We start from the raw sequence: 16,422 nt of genomic DNA on the forward strand, positions 1-16,422 counted from the left end.
TAATGATCGATAATCGTCACGAATAACCTGAAATTTCGGAGATAAAAGTTCCCAGCAAACGGATTGCAAGAGTGACGCTATCAAGAGAAAGCGCGCTTTTATTCAAACTGACAATGCAAATCTTAAGATCCAATCCGTGCTAACTATTAGTGGGGAAGTGTACGCAAGTTTATTGTTTTTTATTGTACTAGAGTGACGCTCATTAGTAAGCCTAGGCACTTATTAGTATGGAGGAAGTCAAAAATTAGTATGCAGGAAGACACTGACTAGGCACTTAATAAGTATGAAGGAAGGCACTTATTAGTATGCAGGAAGGAAGGGAAGGCCAAGGGAAGGAACTAACGGGATTTAATTCCCCGCATTACCTACTACTCGCATTAAATTTCAATGAATAGGAAGCATTTACAGATTTATATTTTGACTCCACAGAACTTACAATGTCGTATTGGAGGACATTTCTTTAAATATCGTTAGCGGTAGTAACCCAAGGGGATTGCTGAATAATGTCCTGAAATAAAAGGATAAAGATGTAAATAGATCATTATACTATAATTACATAATGTATGATCCACTTATTTATGATTTCTAAGATTATAATTTTTATATAGTACGCCATATAATTGAACAGGCAGGTAAGGCCGGATGAAAGAATCAAACGTAGAAATCTCGTGGACGTGAGATACATTTTAAGTATTACCTTACAATGCTTAAAGACAAATTCATCTAGACCGAAAATAATTAATGACTCATGTTCGCTAAATTTACGTTGCTGGCCTTATACGGAAGCTATAAATATGTGTCTTTGTATTGGCTACGATTGGTCAAGTTGGGAATGAATTGCAATATAGAACAGACCACTTCAATTTTTCCAAGTTGTTCTCATATGACTTGAACAATTTGAAAAACTCAATAATAGTTCCTTCATCTGTTGAGAGAATTACTTGATATTTTGTTCTTTTATTTTTGGAAGGAGACAGCTTATTAACGCCACGGCCCTTTTTGTAGACAAGGCCTGTCACTGATTTCGTCTTCGACATCGTCTGTGGAGGGTATGAAGCCTTTGATAAAATTAAGAAAAAATGGCGCCATTGCCCTAATTATTTCATTGCAGGTTCTGTTCTGGGGAAACGAACGTCTAACGTAGTTGTCACCCTGGTGTATCCTTCAATAAAAAGCTTCGGATTGGTATAAAGGTGAATTGGTACACAGATGTTCTCGAAGTAGACAGCTTATTAACGCCACAGCCCTTTTTGTGGACAGGGCCTGATCAATCATTTCGTTTTCGACATCGTCTGTGGAGGGAATGAAACCTTTGATAAAAAAAAAAAAAAAAAAGAAGAAGAAAATGGCGCAAATGTCCTTATTGGTGGCTTGCATTGCACCCATGTTGGTGTACAACACAAAAGAAAATTTGTTCACACAGTTTGCATAAGAATGGAAGTTAACTCCCAGAGGAGAAAAATCTCATTGTTCCTGTACACCAACATGGCCGCCATTACGTCACATGCAAACCATCAATTATTCGATTGCAAGTTCTGTTCTGGGGAACGAACGCCTAACGTAGTTGTCACTCTTGTTTACCCTTCAATAAAAATAATTAGAATTAGATTATTTAGATGAACCTTATGTTGTACAAGGCATCATGCTTACGCAACTTAAAGCTTATTGTAAAAGAAGAAGAAGAAAAAATGGCATTCAGATTGAAAGGTGCTTATTGATAATAGGTGGAAATCAAACTAGGCTACAATCATATTGACGTTAGAGCGAAAAGCAACATCAACTTGAAAAAACAAAACTTACAGTGACTTCAGATTGCTCAGACCACCAAAGGCGTTGCCGTCAATATATTTGATCGCGTTGTTATGGAGAAACCTAAATAAATAAATAAATAAATAAATAAACGTAAATACTTCTTTCGGCAACGACGGTAAGGAGTATTCATACGAAGACGACGCTTGGCACCGGGATCGTGTTGATAAAATCTGTATTTGACAAGACGACCATTGTTTGAAAAATGCGGCAGGCACGTTTTCAAAATGTTGGCCAAAGTTAAGACTAGTTGTATTTCTGGTAAAAAAAAATAAAAGCCATTTGAATTACGAGTGGAAGATTTCGTAGAAGAAAGACAATGTACGCAAGTTAAGAATTTGCGAAAAGAAAGCTAGTGCCTGACATGGGTCAAAAACATGACCCTATGCACAGCAAGGTGACACAAAACAAGCAAGAAAATCTGTTGAGATCGTACGTGACATGGTCTATAAAGGGTCAGTGAATCAGTTATGAAAGTTTAAATCGTGACGTTTAGGCAAAACTGGAACTGATTACCTCAGTTGATCCTTAGTGGTTCTTGTCAGCTCTTAATTTTGAAGACCAACACTGAACGTGCAAACGGATTCCATCCGCGCCAAGGTGTTTGTTTAGGCCGTTTATTCTAATTTATGCTTATCTTGCACATATCCTTATTTGCATAATATTTTAATAGTCTCTTGATAATGGAGTCACGATGACCCCGAAACGTCAAACAATAAATCTTTCCTGGTTTTTTGTATGCCTTTGCTTCAGCAAATCCCTCCTGATCAAATGTTTATTTAAGTGTTTGGGTATAAAGTGCTAGCTTAGATGCAAAACTGAACCTTATATTAACCCAAAGCTTCATAAACTCGATTGCAAAACACTCGATTGCAAAAACTTTGACACCTAAAAAGCATAAACCGTTTAACGTTGAGATCCAACGGATTTGTGTGTAGAGTTTAAAAATTAACCCTTGTTGGCCAACTTTACACTATAAGGGAAGCTTGGACAGTTTCCATTATTCACCACGTGCAACTAATTTTGGTTATCAACCGTCGCACAAGAATGCAAATAAATTTAGTACACTTATACCCAAAAAGCCATTGTGTCTCATCGTTCACGGTTGATGCTTTTTGGGTGTCAACGTTTTTGCAATCGAGTGTATACGTGGCTGACAGAAGCAGGCTATAATAACAACACAGGTACCCCAAGCTCTATGAGAGATAGAGACCGTGATCTTTGCGTGAGTATTGTAATTTGAGCGCCACGGTGACCATTGCGTAACGGCGAAATTATAAGGATTTTTATTGGAAAAAACGATTCCTACTTCAATTTAAAAATACCAAGGAGTTTTCAACAAAAATATCACTACCTAAACTCCCTCGTCGTTTTCCTTTGTCCCGTGTGGTTTTTGGTATATGTAATCGCATAAGTCCTCGTAGAATTAAGGATTAATTTTCACGCGTATTTTTAAAGCTCTCGCGACGAGGGCAATTAACAAAAGCTCTGAAAATACGAGTGAAAACTAATTGTTATTCTACGAGGACTCATTGCGATTACGTACTTGAAACATAGAGGGCAAGGCACTCCTGCCCGGAGTAAGAACATTAACCCGTAAGCAAAACAAACAAACAAACAAACAGTTAACCTATTTCTTAGCGTACAAAACAGACACAACGAGAAAAGTTGATTGTTATAAACATGTAATTAACAGAAAATACAAGTTTAATTCATGAGCAAATTAACAACAATTAAACCAAATGTAAGACCCTAATTTATTGATTCACCTGCACTGTGAAGCTTTCTGCCACTTGAAAATCACACGAACACAGATCGATAAACATAGTAAACCGTCAAGATTTATTTTCAATGGAAATTAGAAAATTGTGGCACCCTGTTTCCTCTCTATTTAATAATAATAATAATAATAATAATAATAATAATAATAATAATAATAATAATAATAATAATAATAATAATAATAATAATGGAGGCGAGTAGTGTAGACGTGTTTTAGCGCTGTGTTAAAAAGTTCGGCTACCACAAAAGCAAGCCAAGCTTGGAGCGCCAGTATATATCCAGACAAGTACTTTTACTTTGTGAACAATCACCCCTAGGATAGGTGAGACTGTCTGGGTGCCTCCTAGCGAAGGGACGCGAGTATATCAGTTATTTGGATTTGAGTTTTAACATTGTGTTATCGTATCGGACAAAATTTCTGGAGCAGCACGGGGCTAGTTCCTTAAGATCGCATAGGTTACGCTGCGCGCCCTATGTGGTTCTATTTTAGCATACATATGTTTCTTAACTGCACATAATAATAATAATAATAATAATAATAATAATAATAATAATAATAATAATAATAATAATAATAATAACCGTCTATTCACAAATCTAAGTGAAAAGAAGATAAATGAGGTTTTCCCTTTCTAGTAGATGGTATTGAGAAATGTCAAAGTAATAGAATGTATTGACTAAACTATTCCTTCTTTGTTTCTTTTTATATTAGGGCTACGTCAAAAGCATTTGACTATAAGTTTATTAAGGAAATTCAATTCTTAAAGGGAGAACATAACTCCACAACTTGCCTTTTTTTTAATGTATTTGTATGTTTACGGTATTGGATTTATATTCAATAAAGATGTAAAAAAATTTTTTTAAAAAATCCGGTTCAAAGAAGGAACTTGCAGAGTAATTTCTTCCACTGAATTTGACCTGCTCCCTCTTCCCATCAAAAGGGCACTGTTATAAATTATTCGGTTATTCGTTCGTTAGAAGAAGCCGTAGCGAAAGCTGACTTGGTCGCGGCCATGAATGATTTCAGTTTTTCAACCAAACAAATTCGATCAAGTTTTTAGCTTTTGACACAAATAATCTTTTGCCGTTTCTCAGTGTTGCGGCACAAAATGAAGAAACCAACTAAATGATGAAGTGGCACACTCAGCCAATCAGGAGCAAGTATTTTCGATGTTCGACCAATCAGGAGAGTGTAATTTTGCCCTCGGTAAAACTAAAAATGAAGGGGAAAAAATGCCCTCCATTTCGACCAATCAGCATTCAGTAATTTTGCCATATATGTTATAAGAGCGATTTAGCGCGGTTTCAGTAATATGTAGAGAGAAAAGCAATGGAACTAAAACTCACTGAAATCGCACTAAATCGCTACCATAACCACATAGGAGAAAGGACAACTGACAAAGGAGTTCAAGTAGGGAAATTGTTTTTATGAAAACTCCTTGGTATTTTTAATTGAAGTAGGAATCGTTTTTTTCCATACAAATCCTTAAAATTTCGCCGTTACGCAATAGTCGCCGTGAGGCTCATAGAGCTTGGGGCACCTGTGATAACAGTTGTTATAACAGTTGTTATAAGAAAGTACTGTGAAGGATGTGGTCCTGAGGCAGTGTCATTTCTGAGGAACTTGACTTACTTACAATAATTTTAGCGACGTGTTGGCGAAAGCGTATGCATGGATGTAGCTCAAGCTGTTGTGTACAATCATCCTGGTAAACAAATACAAAGGAGAAATCAGAGAGAGGGCCACAAGTTTATTACTAAGTTGAGATGAGCACTGAGGGCTACTCTCTTTAAATAAACGACTTACATGCCATAATGAGAGTTAGGAAATATTTAATCTTCACAAAGATTGAAATTCATTCTTTCGCTTCAAAGAATAAGTAAAAAAATTATCGACTAAAATTGCGAAACACAAATAACTCAGTAATACATTGGACAACTGCAAATTATTAGAAACTAGTCTTCATTCCAGTTTAAAACTTTAATTTCTAAAAAAATATATTGTCTGATCACGGTTCACTTTTTCCAGCCTCAGCTCTAATTCCCTTTACTGCAGCCGATTCACAGTTCATACCCAACAAAAATCCTTACCTTCCAGCCCCTTATATTAAGAAATGAGAAACTTACAGTGTATGCAAGTTGTTAAGCCCAGCAAAAGTGTGGCGGTTGATTCTTGAGATGTTGTTAAAGTTAAGAAGCCTTGAAAAAATAAATAAATGAAAAATATTAACAAAATGAGGTAAGTTTTCTGTCTCATTGATTTATTTTCACTTCTGTGCCGCATTAATCTCAAATGGCTCAATTGATAGGAGGCTCAAATCCAAAAAAGACCTTAAAACCAAAAGTTGCTCTGTGCCTTACTAACAGAAACAAAACAAGTAAAATAAGCTCCCTTACAAACTTAGTAATTTACTGCAGCCAGAAAATGCAAAATCTGGTAGAGACTTCAGCTTGTTGGAGGACAATTCCCTGGAAATAGAAGAACGCAGTGTGTTAGAAGGTAATAAGTTAAAAAAAGGAAAATATAAACAGAATTATTTGATCGTCCGTATCGTTTCGGAAGTAACTGGATATTATAGCCGAAGAGGTTGGTTTGAAAATGAAGGCCCAACCACAAACAATCTTCTGGTATGGCCGGCGCCTCAAAAAGCATCACCCAACCATGCTCTTACCACAAGCGTGATCAAGAAAGATAACGAGAAAAGAATGCCATAATGAAAAGTGGGGGGGGGGGGGGGGGGAATTTTTTTCCAGTTGATGACAGAGAAACTCAGCCAACACACTAAGTGATGTTGGAATGTTAGTTGGCGATGATCTAGAATTTAACATTGAAGAGATCAGAGAAGATGAACTGAGAAAAAGACCGGGTAACACCTGAGTTGAAAACTTTGATCAGATGCTCAAGGTGACTCCATACAGTTATTTGGCGCGCGGCGACGGGGTACTTAAGTGGCGCCAGCGCGCGTAGTTTTATAACTGAAACGGGAATTTTCGTTATGCTGGTTCGCGAAAGAATGCCAGTCTTAGGCTGAAAAGTAATGCTATTTTAACGAGTTTTCCACGGTGAACTTCTGAAAATTGGCTCAATGTTAGGATTTAGCTGGTATTTGTACTTCAAAAAATCTTAGGGAGAATTATACATGGACAACTACAATAAATGACAAAAATGATAATTGCAGAAATTGGCCAAACGTACGTACAGAATTTGTTTTGACTTTACGAAGAGATACTTTGAAGTTTCTTTCTTCTTTACCGAAAACAGCGCAATTTTACCACGCGAAATTCGAACAAACTAGCTAGGAGTGAAGGAAGCAAACGATGTATCATCCACTGGTTGTCATGGAAACGGGATTTTTTTCCCTAACCGTTTTAGGTTTCAGATTTAGGTTTCAACCATTTCAGATCTCTTGAGAATTGGAGTACTTCTTAAAATAATTTTTTTTTTTTCTGTATTCAGTAAAAACATGCAGTATTTCTGTATATATGTGTGTGTCTTTTGACGCATAAAATACAAACAAAACAAAGAATGCTCAAAAGACTCAATCGCATAATCTAAAATGGGTGAAAATTGAGACAAAGTCATCATCATTTTTCCTCGTTCCAGGAAGCGTATAAGGCTGTGCCATTCTCCCCCAGGCTGTTCTCTCCGGCTGTTATTCTTGCCGTTTCTCAGTCATACCATCCCGCCTGTCTTTTCTCTGCCTCCACCGTCCGTCTCTAGGTCGTTGTTAACCTCCCTATCCCTCTCTTTAGGTCAGTCTGCCATCCTAACACCATCGTAGAATCACAAGATTTTGGACCACGAAGGATTTGTCTGATCCAATTTCATCACTGATTCTGTTGACATGTGTTTTTGTTTAATCCTAGGCAGGTCCTCTGATCCTTGGGGTCCTTCTTAAACATTTAAATCCAGTTTCTTCTTTCCAGTCACAATTTGTCATCTTTAAAGTTTAACACTTATATAGAGTACTAACCTGACTGCTTACTTACACAGCCTAGCTAATTTCCTCAACCTTTTTTTGATGTCCTCTGTCCGGCCTCAGTCTTTCGGCACTTTACCACCCAGAATTAACTCAATAACATCTTCTATCTCTTCGCTCCTAACATTAATTATGTCAGTAAGAGGGGCGGTATAGGACGTTGCCAATCAGAGAGCCGTATTTGGGTCACATGATGCCAAAAATGACCATATATGGTGAGCATGATGACGTGTTAGTATGCAAATGTTAGTATGCATAATGTTAGTATGCATAATGGTGTTAGTATGCAAATGAGGTGTGTAAAAAAGTTTTGAGTCCGTAACCAATCAGAAAGCGGGGTCAAAGGTCAACCAAGACAAAAACCACGTGATGTCCAAGCAGCAACAAATTTTTTTTGATGACGTTTTAAGTGGCACTTTCCCTAAGAACGGTCCACTGCGTTTCGGGTCGAAAAAAAGTTTGCTCTCAAACTTTGCCCACTAAATCATCTTGGGTCATAAGTAAATGAAATGACTTTAGTATTGGTGAATACTTTAAAATATATTTTTTACAGGCCACAACAGTCAGAGCGGTCGAGGACCTAAATTTGAGCGAAAATAGAAAATTGCATAAAATTGATGAGCTCGCTGCTCGAAAACCAGGAAACGCCACAAAAAATCATTGTAATTCCTAAGTCAAGTGTTCCTTGAAATGTATGAAATGCATGTTTATTTTCGATTTGTTTTAATTTTTAGGGTCACAAAAATCAATATTATTAACCCTCGTTAGAACGCTTTCTGAAAACCGGTGAAAGTACCCTGTCTTTGCCGGCATTTTTTTTACAAGTCCAGACCGAACCATTCTAAATTCCAACTGAACTTTGCTAAACAGATGTTAGGAAGCATAGAAAAATAAAAATACGTTGCGCTTTTGATCTTCCTTGACCACAGCGACTTCGCACTTCTTTTGGTGCTTTTTCAAATATGAAAACCGCATTATGCAAATGAGGTTGTTGATCAAATTCAAATTGTTGTAATTCAAAACATTCTTAATCGCTAAATTTCACCATTCCTAATTAACTACACCAAAAAGCACACAAATATAAAAGCAAAAACGGTTTTAACCGTTTAAAAATGCCTAAAAACTGAAATAAGAAATACAAAAAAATAAAATATGACCTACCTCCATTTTTCCCCAAAAGTAAGCAAGCTTGTATCCATCGTGTTGCAAACTTGTGTAATTTGGCAAGGCCGTTTGAACGTTACTGCAAACTCTTTTCGACTAAAGTTGCTGTTGTCTTCCGAAAACACAATTTCTCACTGTTCTCTCCCCACACAAAGGGCATGTATGTATTAAAACGTCCCATCGGGGCGAAAACTATTCCGTGTTTTTGTTTCTTCCCCGAACTGAGCGAAAACCAAACAAAGAAGGAAAGAGCCAAACACAGAGCAGATTAGAATGAGGCATTCTTAATTCTGGTAACCAACCAGAAATGGCGTTGTATCGAACTTTACCAGATCTCAAATTTCGACATTCCCGATCCGACTGAGATCAGGGTACGAGATTATACCTGAGGCTTAGACATTTTCCGAAAAATGGACAGTTGGCTAAAAAACGAAGCTTCAATGTCAACTTTGAAACTTTAAGGACAATATTTCAGGCGAATTCAATATTATCCGATATCAGCAAGCCTTAAAGGTTTTCTTTATATATATATATACAATCATGTATTTAATTTAGGAAATGCACCAAAATTCTGCAATAGCAGACAAAATGCCCAGTGATCGCCCGGGCATGATTGTAAGAAAACAAATACAAGATGACTAGTTTGCTCTATTTAACTATAACGTAATTAGAGTACGGACCTAAAATACATGTTACTTCTTTGTTTTCTCTTGCCAAAAAAGGCTGGGCGACAGATTTCAAATCAAAAATCAATTATCGATTTAGTGTAACTATTTTTTTTGTTTTTAACTTACAGTGCTGCTAACACAGACAACTTCTGAAAAACATGGCCCGGTAAGTGTTCGATCTGATTATGACTCAAATGTCTGAAAGTGATAGGGAAAATAGTTTTTAGTCAGAGAGCGTTAATAAACGATTCATTTCGCTTGGGTAAAAGAGACTTAAGGCTTAGCTTCTCTTTGGTTAAAGGCCGATGTTCACGGTCAAGCGCATGCGCGAGCAGACCGGCTCAAAAATAAATTGTACGGGTCGACACTAAATTCGATGCGAGCGATCGATGTAAACAATCTGTTGAAATCGCGCCCGAATATGGATCATCCGCTCTTCGTTCTTCACTTTTCATAATCTTTTTTTCCTGTTGTAAATATAAGTTCGATTTTTGTAAGGTTAAAAGTGTTTTAGCATCCGAAAACGACATTTTTGTCGATGGATCGGCAAGGAGACATCGCGGCCGACCGGCGACTGGACGTTCTGTGGACTCTCTGGAAGCACAGAAGTTAAAGCGGACGGAGTGGTGTGGATGAAGAAATCCTGTGTGCTTAACAAGATACGTACACCTAACGTGGAAAATTGGTAAAGGGATAAGTCTGTTTAAAATAGACAACAATTTCGCGGCACTTCTGCTTTCGCTGGAAATGGCAAAGGTCACCAACTGGCTTTGGATGAACTCGCGAGGATTTTCTAGATTTCAATCGTACTGTTTGTTCATATGGAAGTCAACTGTCAAAAACGGAGAATTCAACGGACAAACAGCATCAAACATCAGTGTTTTGCTTTGGATGGAAAAAATTGTACAACACTGAGACGCGAAGCGAATAAATATGTGATCAAATTTGCGAGTTAGTTGTAGTCGTCTATTAGCGGGCTCGAATAGCGGGCAGTAGAAAAAAATCCAAAAGATTTGCGGCAAACTACAAAATCTATTGTAAGGTATTCATTTATCTATAAAATTATGGTCATTGCGAATGGCACACGCAGTTTTGATTTGCCACCATGGCAGAGTTTTCTCGAATGCATTCCAGCATCTCGGAGGGACGCTCAGTGTTGTTGTTACTAAACGGTCGCATCCCTTCTTGAAGCTTGCGGATTTCTTCGTTCTTCGCCTTCTCGCTGGGCTAATAAAATCAGGCTATCGAACGTACACACTATAGTAAGTTTATCACTGAATGCTGATGCAATACTGGATTTAAGTACGTAAGTTTGAGGGAGCTTCTCGGCTTTTCGAACCGCGCGTAATAAAAAAAAAAAATCGAGGCCGCGAGATATCGACATTGTACTAAAATAAAACCGTATACGTTCTCATAAGTTCATAAGTTCTGGCATTTCTTGAATGTCATGGGACATGCACGAAGCGGCGCTGCAAAAATCCCCATGTGTTTTACGGGACAGCCTTTTTGTTTCTTTCTGAAACGTGACCGAAACACTGGCCCGCCGTATCCCGCCGGTGTCGTGTACTCGCTTCTAATTGGTCCAAAACCAATCGGCTTGACAGCGCTTACGTTATCGCTCGCACATGCGCCGAACCGTGAAACTCTCCCTTTAACGGCTTAATGGGACCTGAAGTATTAGTCATTCTGTAAACAAACAGCTAACTGCCCCACTCAATACATCCTTAAAAATTACCAAGACAGTGTACGTAATGAACTTCTTGCATTAGCTCGATTAGCTTGCTATTTCTAAGTGGCTGTACCCTGTTCTTTAGTAATTTTTCTTTCTTGTATTAATGTAACTCTGTATAATTTCTGGACACGAATAAAGATTGTTGTTGTTGTTGTTGTTGTTGTTGTTGCATTAAAATAAGACCTTTTGGGAACTGGATTTCAGTTACGCTCTGCCTTTCAATGCAGTTCAAGGTTGACTTTGGAAAGATTAATCCAAGACGAAGACAGTATATATTAACCGTACTTACAAGGTAAGCACTAATTTTAGGCCAAAATCCGCAAGTCGTGATATATCCTTGATTTGGTTGTACCTCAATACCCTAAAACAAATGACAATGCAAGGTTATAAACAATTTTTGCCGAAGAAACAGAAAATATATTACTATAGATATCTGCAACTCTTGCTATCACGTTACAAAGTAACGAGAAGATTCCAGATTAGGTGCTGAATTAAATAAAAGTTTAGCTTTAGGATGCTTAATAACATTTACCAACATGAAAAAAATTCTTGAACGAAGAAACATTTTAAAAAATAACACGAAAATAGTGCAACAGGAAAAACGGAAAGAAGCAAGAACATCATTATCTTTAAAGCATGATGCTAGGCGTACATGTCATTTCGACATGTATCTAATTCTGAAAACTGGACTTTAAGCTCGTGTTCTCGGAATTAAATACATCTTAGACTTCTTAGATATGTTTTTGTTATAACTGAACAATATTTGGCAAATGCCTAAAATATGCTGATTGGAAGTGATCAAAACAATGCCTTGGTGGTTAGAACAGAATGAATGAGCATTGATTCTGGTAACTTACAAGCGGTTTACAGAAGTAGGACCTGAAAGATCGGGTAGGGATTGTAATTGGTTTTTGTCCAATAACCTGGAATGAAAACAAACATAATAAAATGCTACTCTTAGTTTGGAACGATAGGATGTATGTGTGACAGCGTGATACTTTGTCTGTGTATTTAGTTACTGCTTACATGATAATCGCTCCGCAGCTCGCATCGCTGCTAAGGCATAAAAAATCATTGTTGCAAATCTAGTATTTATGTAGAGTCGCCATATTAACTCTCGCTAGTCCTTTATCTCAAAGCTGAATCCGGTTACATCGGGTTCGAATCAACGTCTAGACGAAACATGACTTGGTATCAGGTCTGGTATGTTGATCTGTGCACAAGGATTGCGAGATTGTCTGGGTGGATGGGGGGAAGCCAGGAACAATGCCTTCTTTGGGCTTTTCTTAAGAAAACGTAACTTTCGGTATATCTACCTGTATATTAAAACGGCGTTTCACTCGTAGTTGACTGACATCTTATGTGCCCAAGCTACCTCACTATCTCTTGCTCTTACCAGACTTCCTATTGTTTATGAAGTGGGAAATTCTATCTGGAATTGAAGCCTACGACGACAGGTTAGTCCGTCGTAAGACTGTAGAGTGACACCAAATTAAAGAGAGTCGATTCGATTTTGAAGTGTTTGTGTATTTCTTTATTATAGCAAAGTTTAATAATAACTGAGCGGAAATTTTATTTCTATATACATTCTCATAAGTAATATAGATGCCGACACTTACATTTCACTGAGATTTTTGAAACGCACAAATGTTCCATTAGCTATCGTAAGGATTTTATTGTAATACAGGTCCCTATTGAAGAGAAACAGAAAAATTATATTTCATATTACCTTTACTTTTACCTTTTTGGTAGTGAAATATCAAACAGTAAAACTGGTTGGCAAATTGTGTTAAGATGTGTTAAATGTTTTCCTTGTATGGCTGTCTGTTGAAAACGTCAAGCTTACGCAACAAGACCACGACGTAATATGCGATTTTATCATATGGCTGGTTCCGCGAGCGGGCAAGATGAGTCAAATCCTGCGCTGTGATTGGCTACCCGAGCGGGTAAGATGAGCTATCTTACGCGCTCGGGATTCCCCGTTGCCCGTCCGTTTGCCATCGAAAGTTTAATCCGGAGCAAAAATGCAATCTTTTCTTCGATTTCCTCGTTTTTCTGGGGGAAAACGCTCACTAAAATGTTCGGTAAACTCTCAACATTTACCTAAAAGAATGGAACGAGAATGGAATCGTCCTGGTGTAGTGAACATTTTGTTTCAGCTACAATGAATGTGAGTTGAATCGGTGAGTTGCTCTGTGTGAAGTATTTTAGATAGATTGATTTTGTAAAACTCATTGTCTCAAGTCGAGTGCCAAATTGATTAGTTCTCTAGGTTTGCAGCGACTGCATTTAAATAATAGCGTAGTGAAAGTTGCGTTAAGTTTTTAGAGCAGTTCGGAAAAGTGTTTTTCTCAAGTTCACCGGAGAAGCTCACGTTTTTAATTGAGCCGCGTCTTGCTTGTTGTAAACTATAAAATATTATCAAAGTTTATGATTGAAAGCCGAAAACTGTCTAAAAATGTTTATTATTTACGCCACCGCTCGATTGGCTGAAAATGGCGAGTTTGCCGGATTCTATTCAAATCTCCCCGCCTTGAAAAAATCTATAATTTTTCCTCCTAAATAACTGTATACTCCCTTCAAGCCATTACAAAGTTAGAGCCTTAAGATAATTTAGGATTCCTTGTTTTCAACGATTACACGCTAATCCAAAAATGCACTGAAAATTTATTAGAGCAGTTTTCATGTCCTGTTTTGTTTTGTTGTTGTGGTTTTAACTTGAAGGTAAAGCCATATGATAAATCCTTTATTCGACCAAGCTTGTTCGGCCAAGATGGCTGGATATTGGCATCGTTCTATTTTTTTTTTTTTTTTTTTTTGCGTTTTTATGGACCTCGACTCCGTCTTGGTCCATAAAAACGCAGAAAAAGAATTTGGCCAATATCCAGCCATCTTGAACTCACGCTTGGTCAATAACGCATATTTATAAAACAATCTCAACGTCAGCCGTAACTTGCCGGTGCCGTGCGATAAAGACGTCGATATATGGATAAAGTTTTACAACTTAAAGGGGCATTGTCATGGCGCTTTCTCTGTATTGTGGTCAAAACTACTCAGATGTTTGACAAAGAACCTTTTCTTTAACATAAAATTTCTCTAAGACCATTTAGGGAGGAAGTTATTAAGTGATTTCTCCGAGGAAAAACAAACTATAATCAACTTTTAGCAATTTCTCTAAACTGCACAGGACGAACTTAAAAATGTTAACGAAGTTATCAATTTGCTATCCATTTCTATTCAAGCCATCCGCAGGCAAAAATAATCAATACTAGTTTCTTTGCACTGGTAGGGCAGTTGTTAAAAAAACTGAATCATTATCGCTTCTATCACTGCAAATACACTATTGGCTATTAAACGTTACACTAAAAGTAGGTAAACAGTCATTCATATGGCTCATGATCCCACCGCAGTTTTTTACACCACCTAATAAACAGGTATGTATAGTCGTTTAACGTTTTCTTTTACAACTACCGCTAAAAGATAAGGCAATTAAAATACGTGCAACATGTAAATGATATGTAAAATAGCAGTAAAAGAAAAAGTACTAAATGAAGAAAATATGGAGGACTGTAATTGTTCACATGTCCTAAAACGTGTTATGGATAAACGAAAAGCTGAAACCTTGGTCATAATTAAACAGATGACAATCAGATGGCTTATTACAGGCACCGAGCAGTCTCAAGGGCGAGCTGAGAAACTCAAAGTTGGTTAACAACGTTTGGCGCAACAGACGTTTGCGCATGTCATTTTCATTATAATTTGTAACAGTCCCATACGAAATTCTGGTTTTCGCTGCTTCTCGCACTGAAAAGTTTGGCGAGTTCTTTGTGCATTTTAAATCCCAATATGGCCGAAATTTGGCCGAACTATAGTCAGATAGTTTAAGAAGCTACCGCGGCGACGGCAACTAGAACGTCACAAAACACAAGGATTTAATGAGAAAAACAAAGGCTAGGCACGCGCGTTATAAATTTTGGTACATTTCTTTGCCGCACTTTGCCAAACGACAACGTGAAATGACCACATTCAATTTCTGTGGAGATCGTGAGCACATGATGGTAAATGTTTCATTCTCCGTGTCATAATACAAGTTGAACGAATTGGAATAATTGCGAGATAGTTCAAGTAACGAAAGCTTAGATTTTTTTAGAGTTTGGCGTTACCGTCGGTTTTCTTAAAAGAATCAACGCTTGTGCAGGCCGCGCACTGGACGTTCCTTAAGGGTGACTGCTATTTTTATGCATGGACGATCGATTCGGCTGTGAGCATAATTACCTTATGCCGCTGCATGCAGAGCAAGCATTTGCAAGCGATCGAGCACTGGGAATTGTTTGTTATTTGAGTTTCTTATATACCCAGTGAAAGATGACATAGTAGAAACGTTTATATTAATGAGCTGAAGAAAGCACTGGAATCATCAAACATCTCAAAACAGGGATCCGATGGGCTTACAAATGGCCAGTTCGTAGTGTATAATTATGTTGTGGATTTCAAATGCCACAACCGTTCTTCAACCCCCGAAAGAAAATGTTATCAGTATTACTGAGTTGTCTTCCAAGCATCCACAATAAATTTTTAAAACTCAATACGGATAAAACCTTTTAGTGATTTCGTATTCGGTTAGGACAAGAAAGCAACGGGATAAAGTAAAGATTTCTGAGCTGCAGTAATTAGCCCATCAGACAGCCCCATCAGGAACCTTGGAGCGTGGTTTGACTCCAAGTGAATCTAAATATGTTGACTCGCATAAATAAGATTTGCAGTTCATTTTTATAACTCACATAGAACTAGAAAATATCACCATGACCACAGAATCGCTTGTTGATGCTTTAAACACCAGTAAACTAGATTGCTGTAATAGTCTGTTAAGGCTTTCCTAGTACTCATGTTACTAACTTGTAACCGTTGCAGAACACAGCGCTTCCCAGGTTGTGATGGGCTGCCCTCGCCTTTTAGTCATATTATCCCCGTCTTAAATTCCCTCCATTGGTTACCAGTATTTTATCGCGTTCTGTTGACTTTAACATTTTTAAATGTTTTTAAATGTTAATATTTAAAAATGCCTACATGGCCAAGGACGAAACTATTTAACGGATTTACTGTCTGTTTCAAAACAGGCTAAATACAGTCTCTGTAATGGTAGTAGTTTCGGTAGATGATCGAACATTTCAGTCTTCCTCACCTAAGCTTTGTAATGGTCTACAAGTTAGAATTGATAAAGTTAAGAGAGTGCTCAAAACATAGTGTAGCTTTTGGCTAATTTGTAGAATTTTTTGTAGTTTGAAAA

General features: G+C 37.5%; 1 protein-coding gene across 4 annotated transcripts in view; it reads right to left on the reverse strand.

Moving 5' to 3' along the window:
- The window catches only part of LOC146451863 (uncharacterized), a 47,022-nt gene that overhangs the window by 15,922 nt on the left and 14,678 nt on the right, over positions 1-16,422 (reverse strand). For 3 of the 4 annotated variants that reach the window (XM_085098583.1, XM_085098582.1, XM_085098585.1), the window contains 9 exons: positions 12,755-12,826; positions 11,993-12,058; positions 11,425-11,496; positions 9,530-9,601; positions 5,989-6,060; positions 5,719-5,790; positions 5,229-5,297; positions 1,801-1,872; positions 437-508 (listed from right to left, as the gene is read on the reverse strand). In XM_085098583.1, coding sequence (XP_084954709.1) covers positions 437-508; positions 1,801-1,872; positions 5,229-5,297; positions 5,719-5,790; positions 5,989-6,060; positions 9,530-9,601; positions 11,425-11,496; positions 11,993-12,058; positions 12,755-12,826 — 639 coding nt within the window. The remainder of the gene's footprint in view (positions 1-436; positions 509-1,800; positions 1,873-5,228; positions 5,298-5,718; positions 5,791-5,988; positions 6,061-9,529; positions 9,602-11,424; positions 11,497-11,992; positions 12,059-12,754; positions 12,827-16,422) is intronic. The other variant, XM_085098584.1, reaches the window with a different exon arrangement.

This window comes from Pavona decussata, unplaced genomic scaffold (assembly GCF_977016875.1).
Source record: "Pavona decussata unplaced genomic scaffold, jaPavDecu1.1 SCAFFOLD_383, whole genome shotgun sequence".
Lineage (NCBI taxonomy): Eukaryota > Metazoa > Cnidaria > Anthozoa > Scleractinia > Agariciidae > Pavona > Pavona decussata.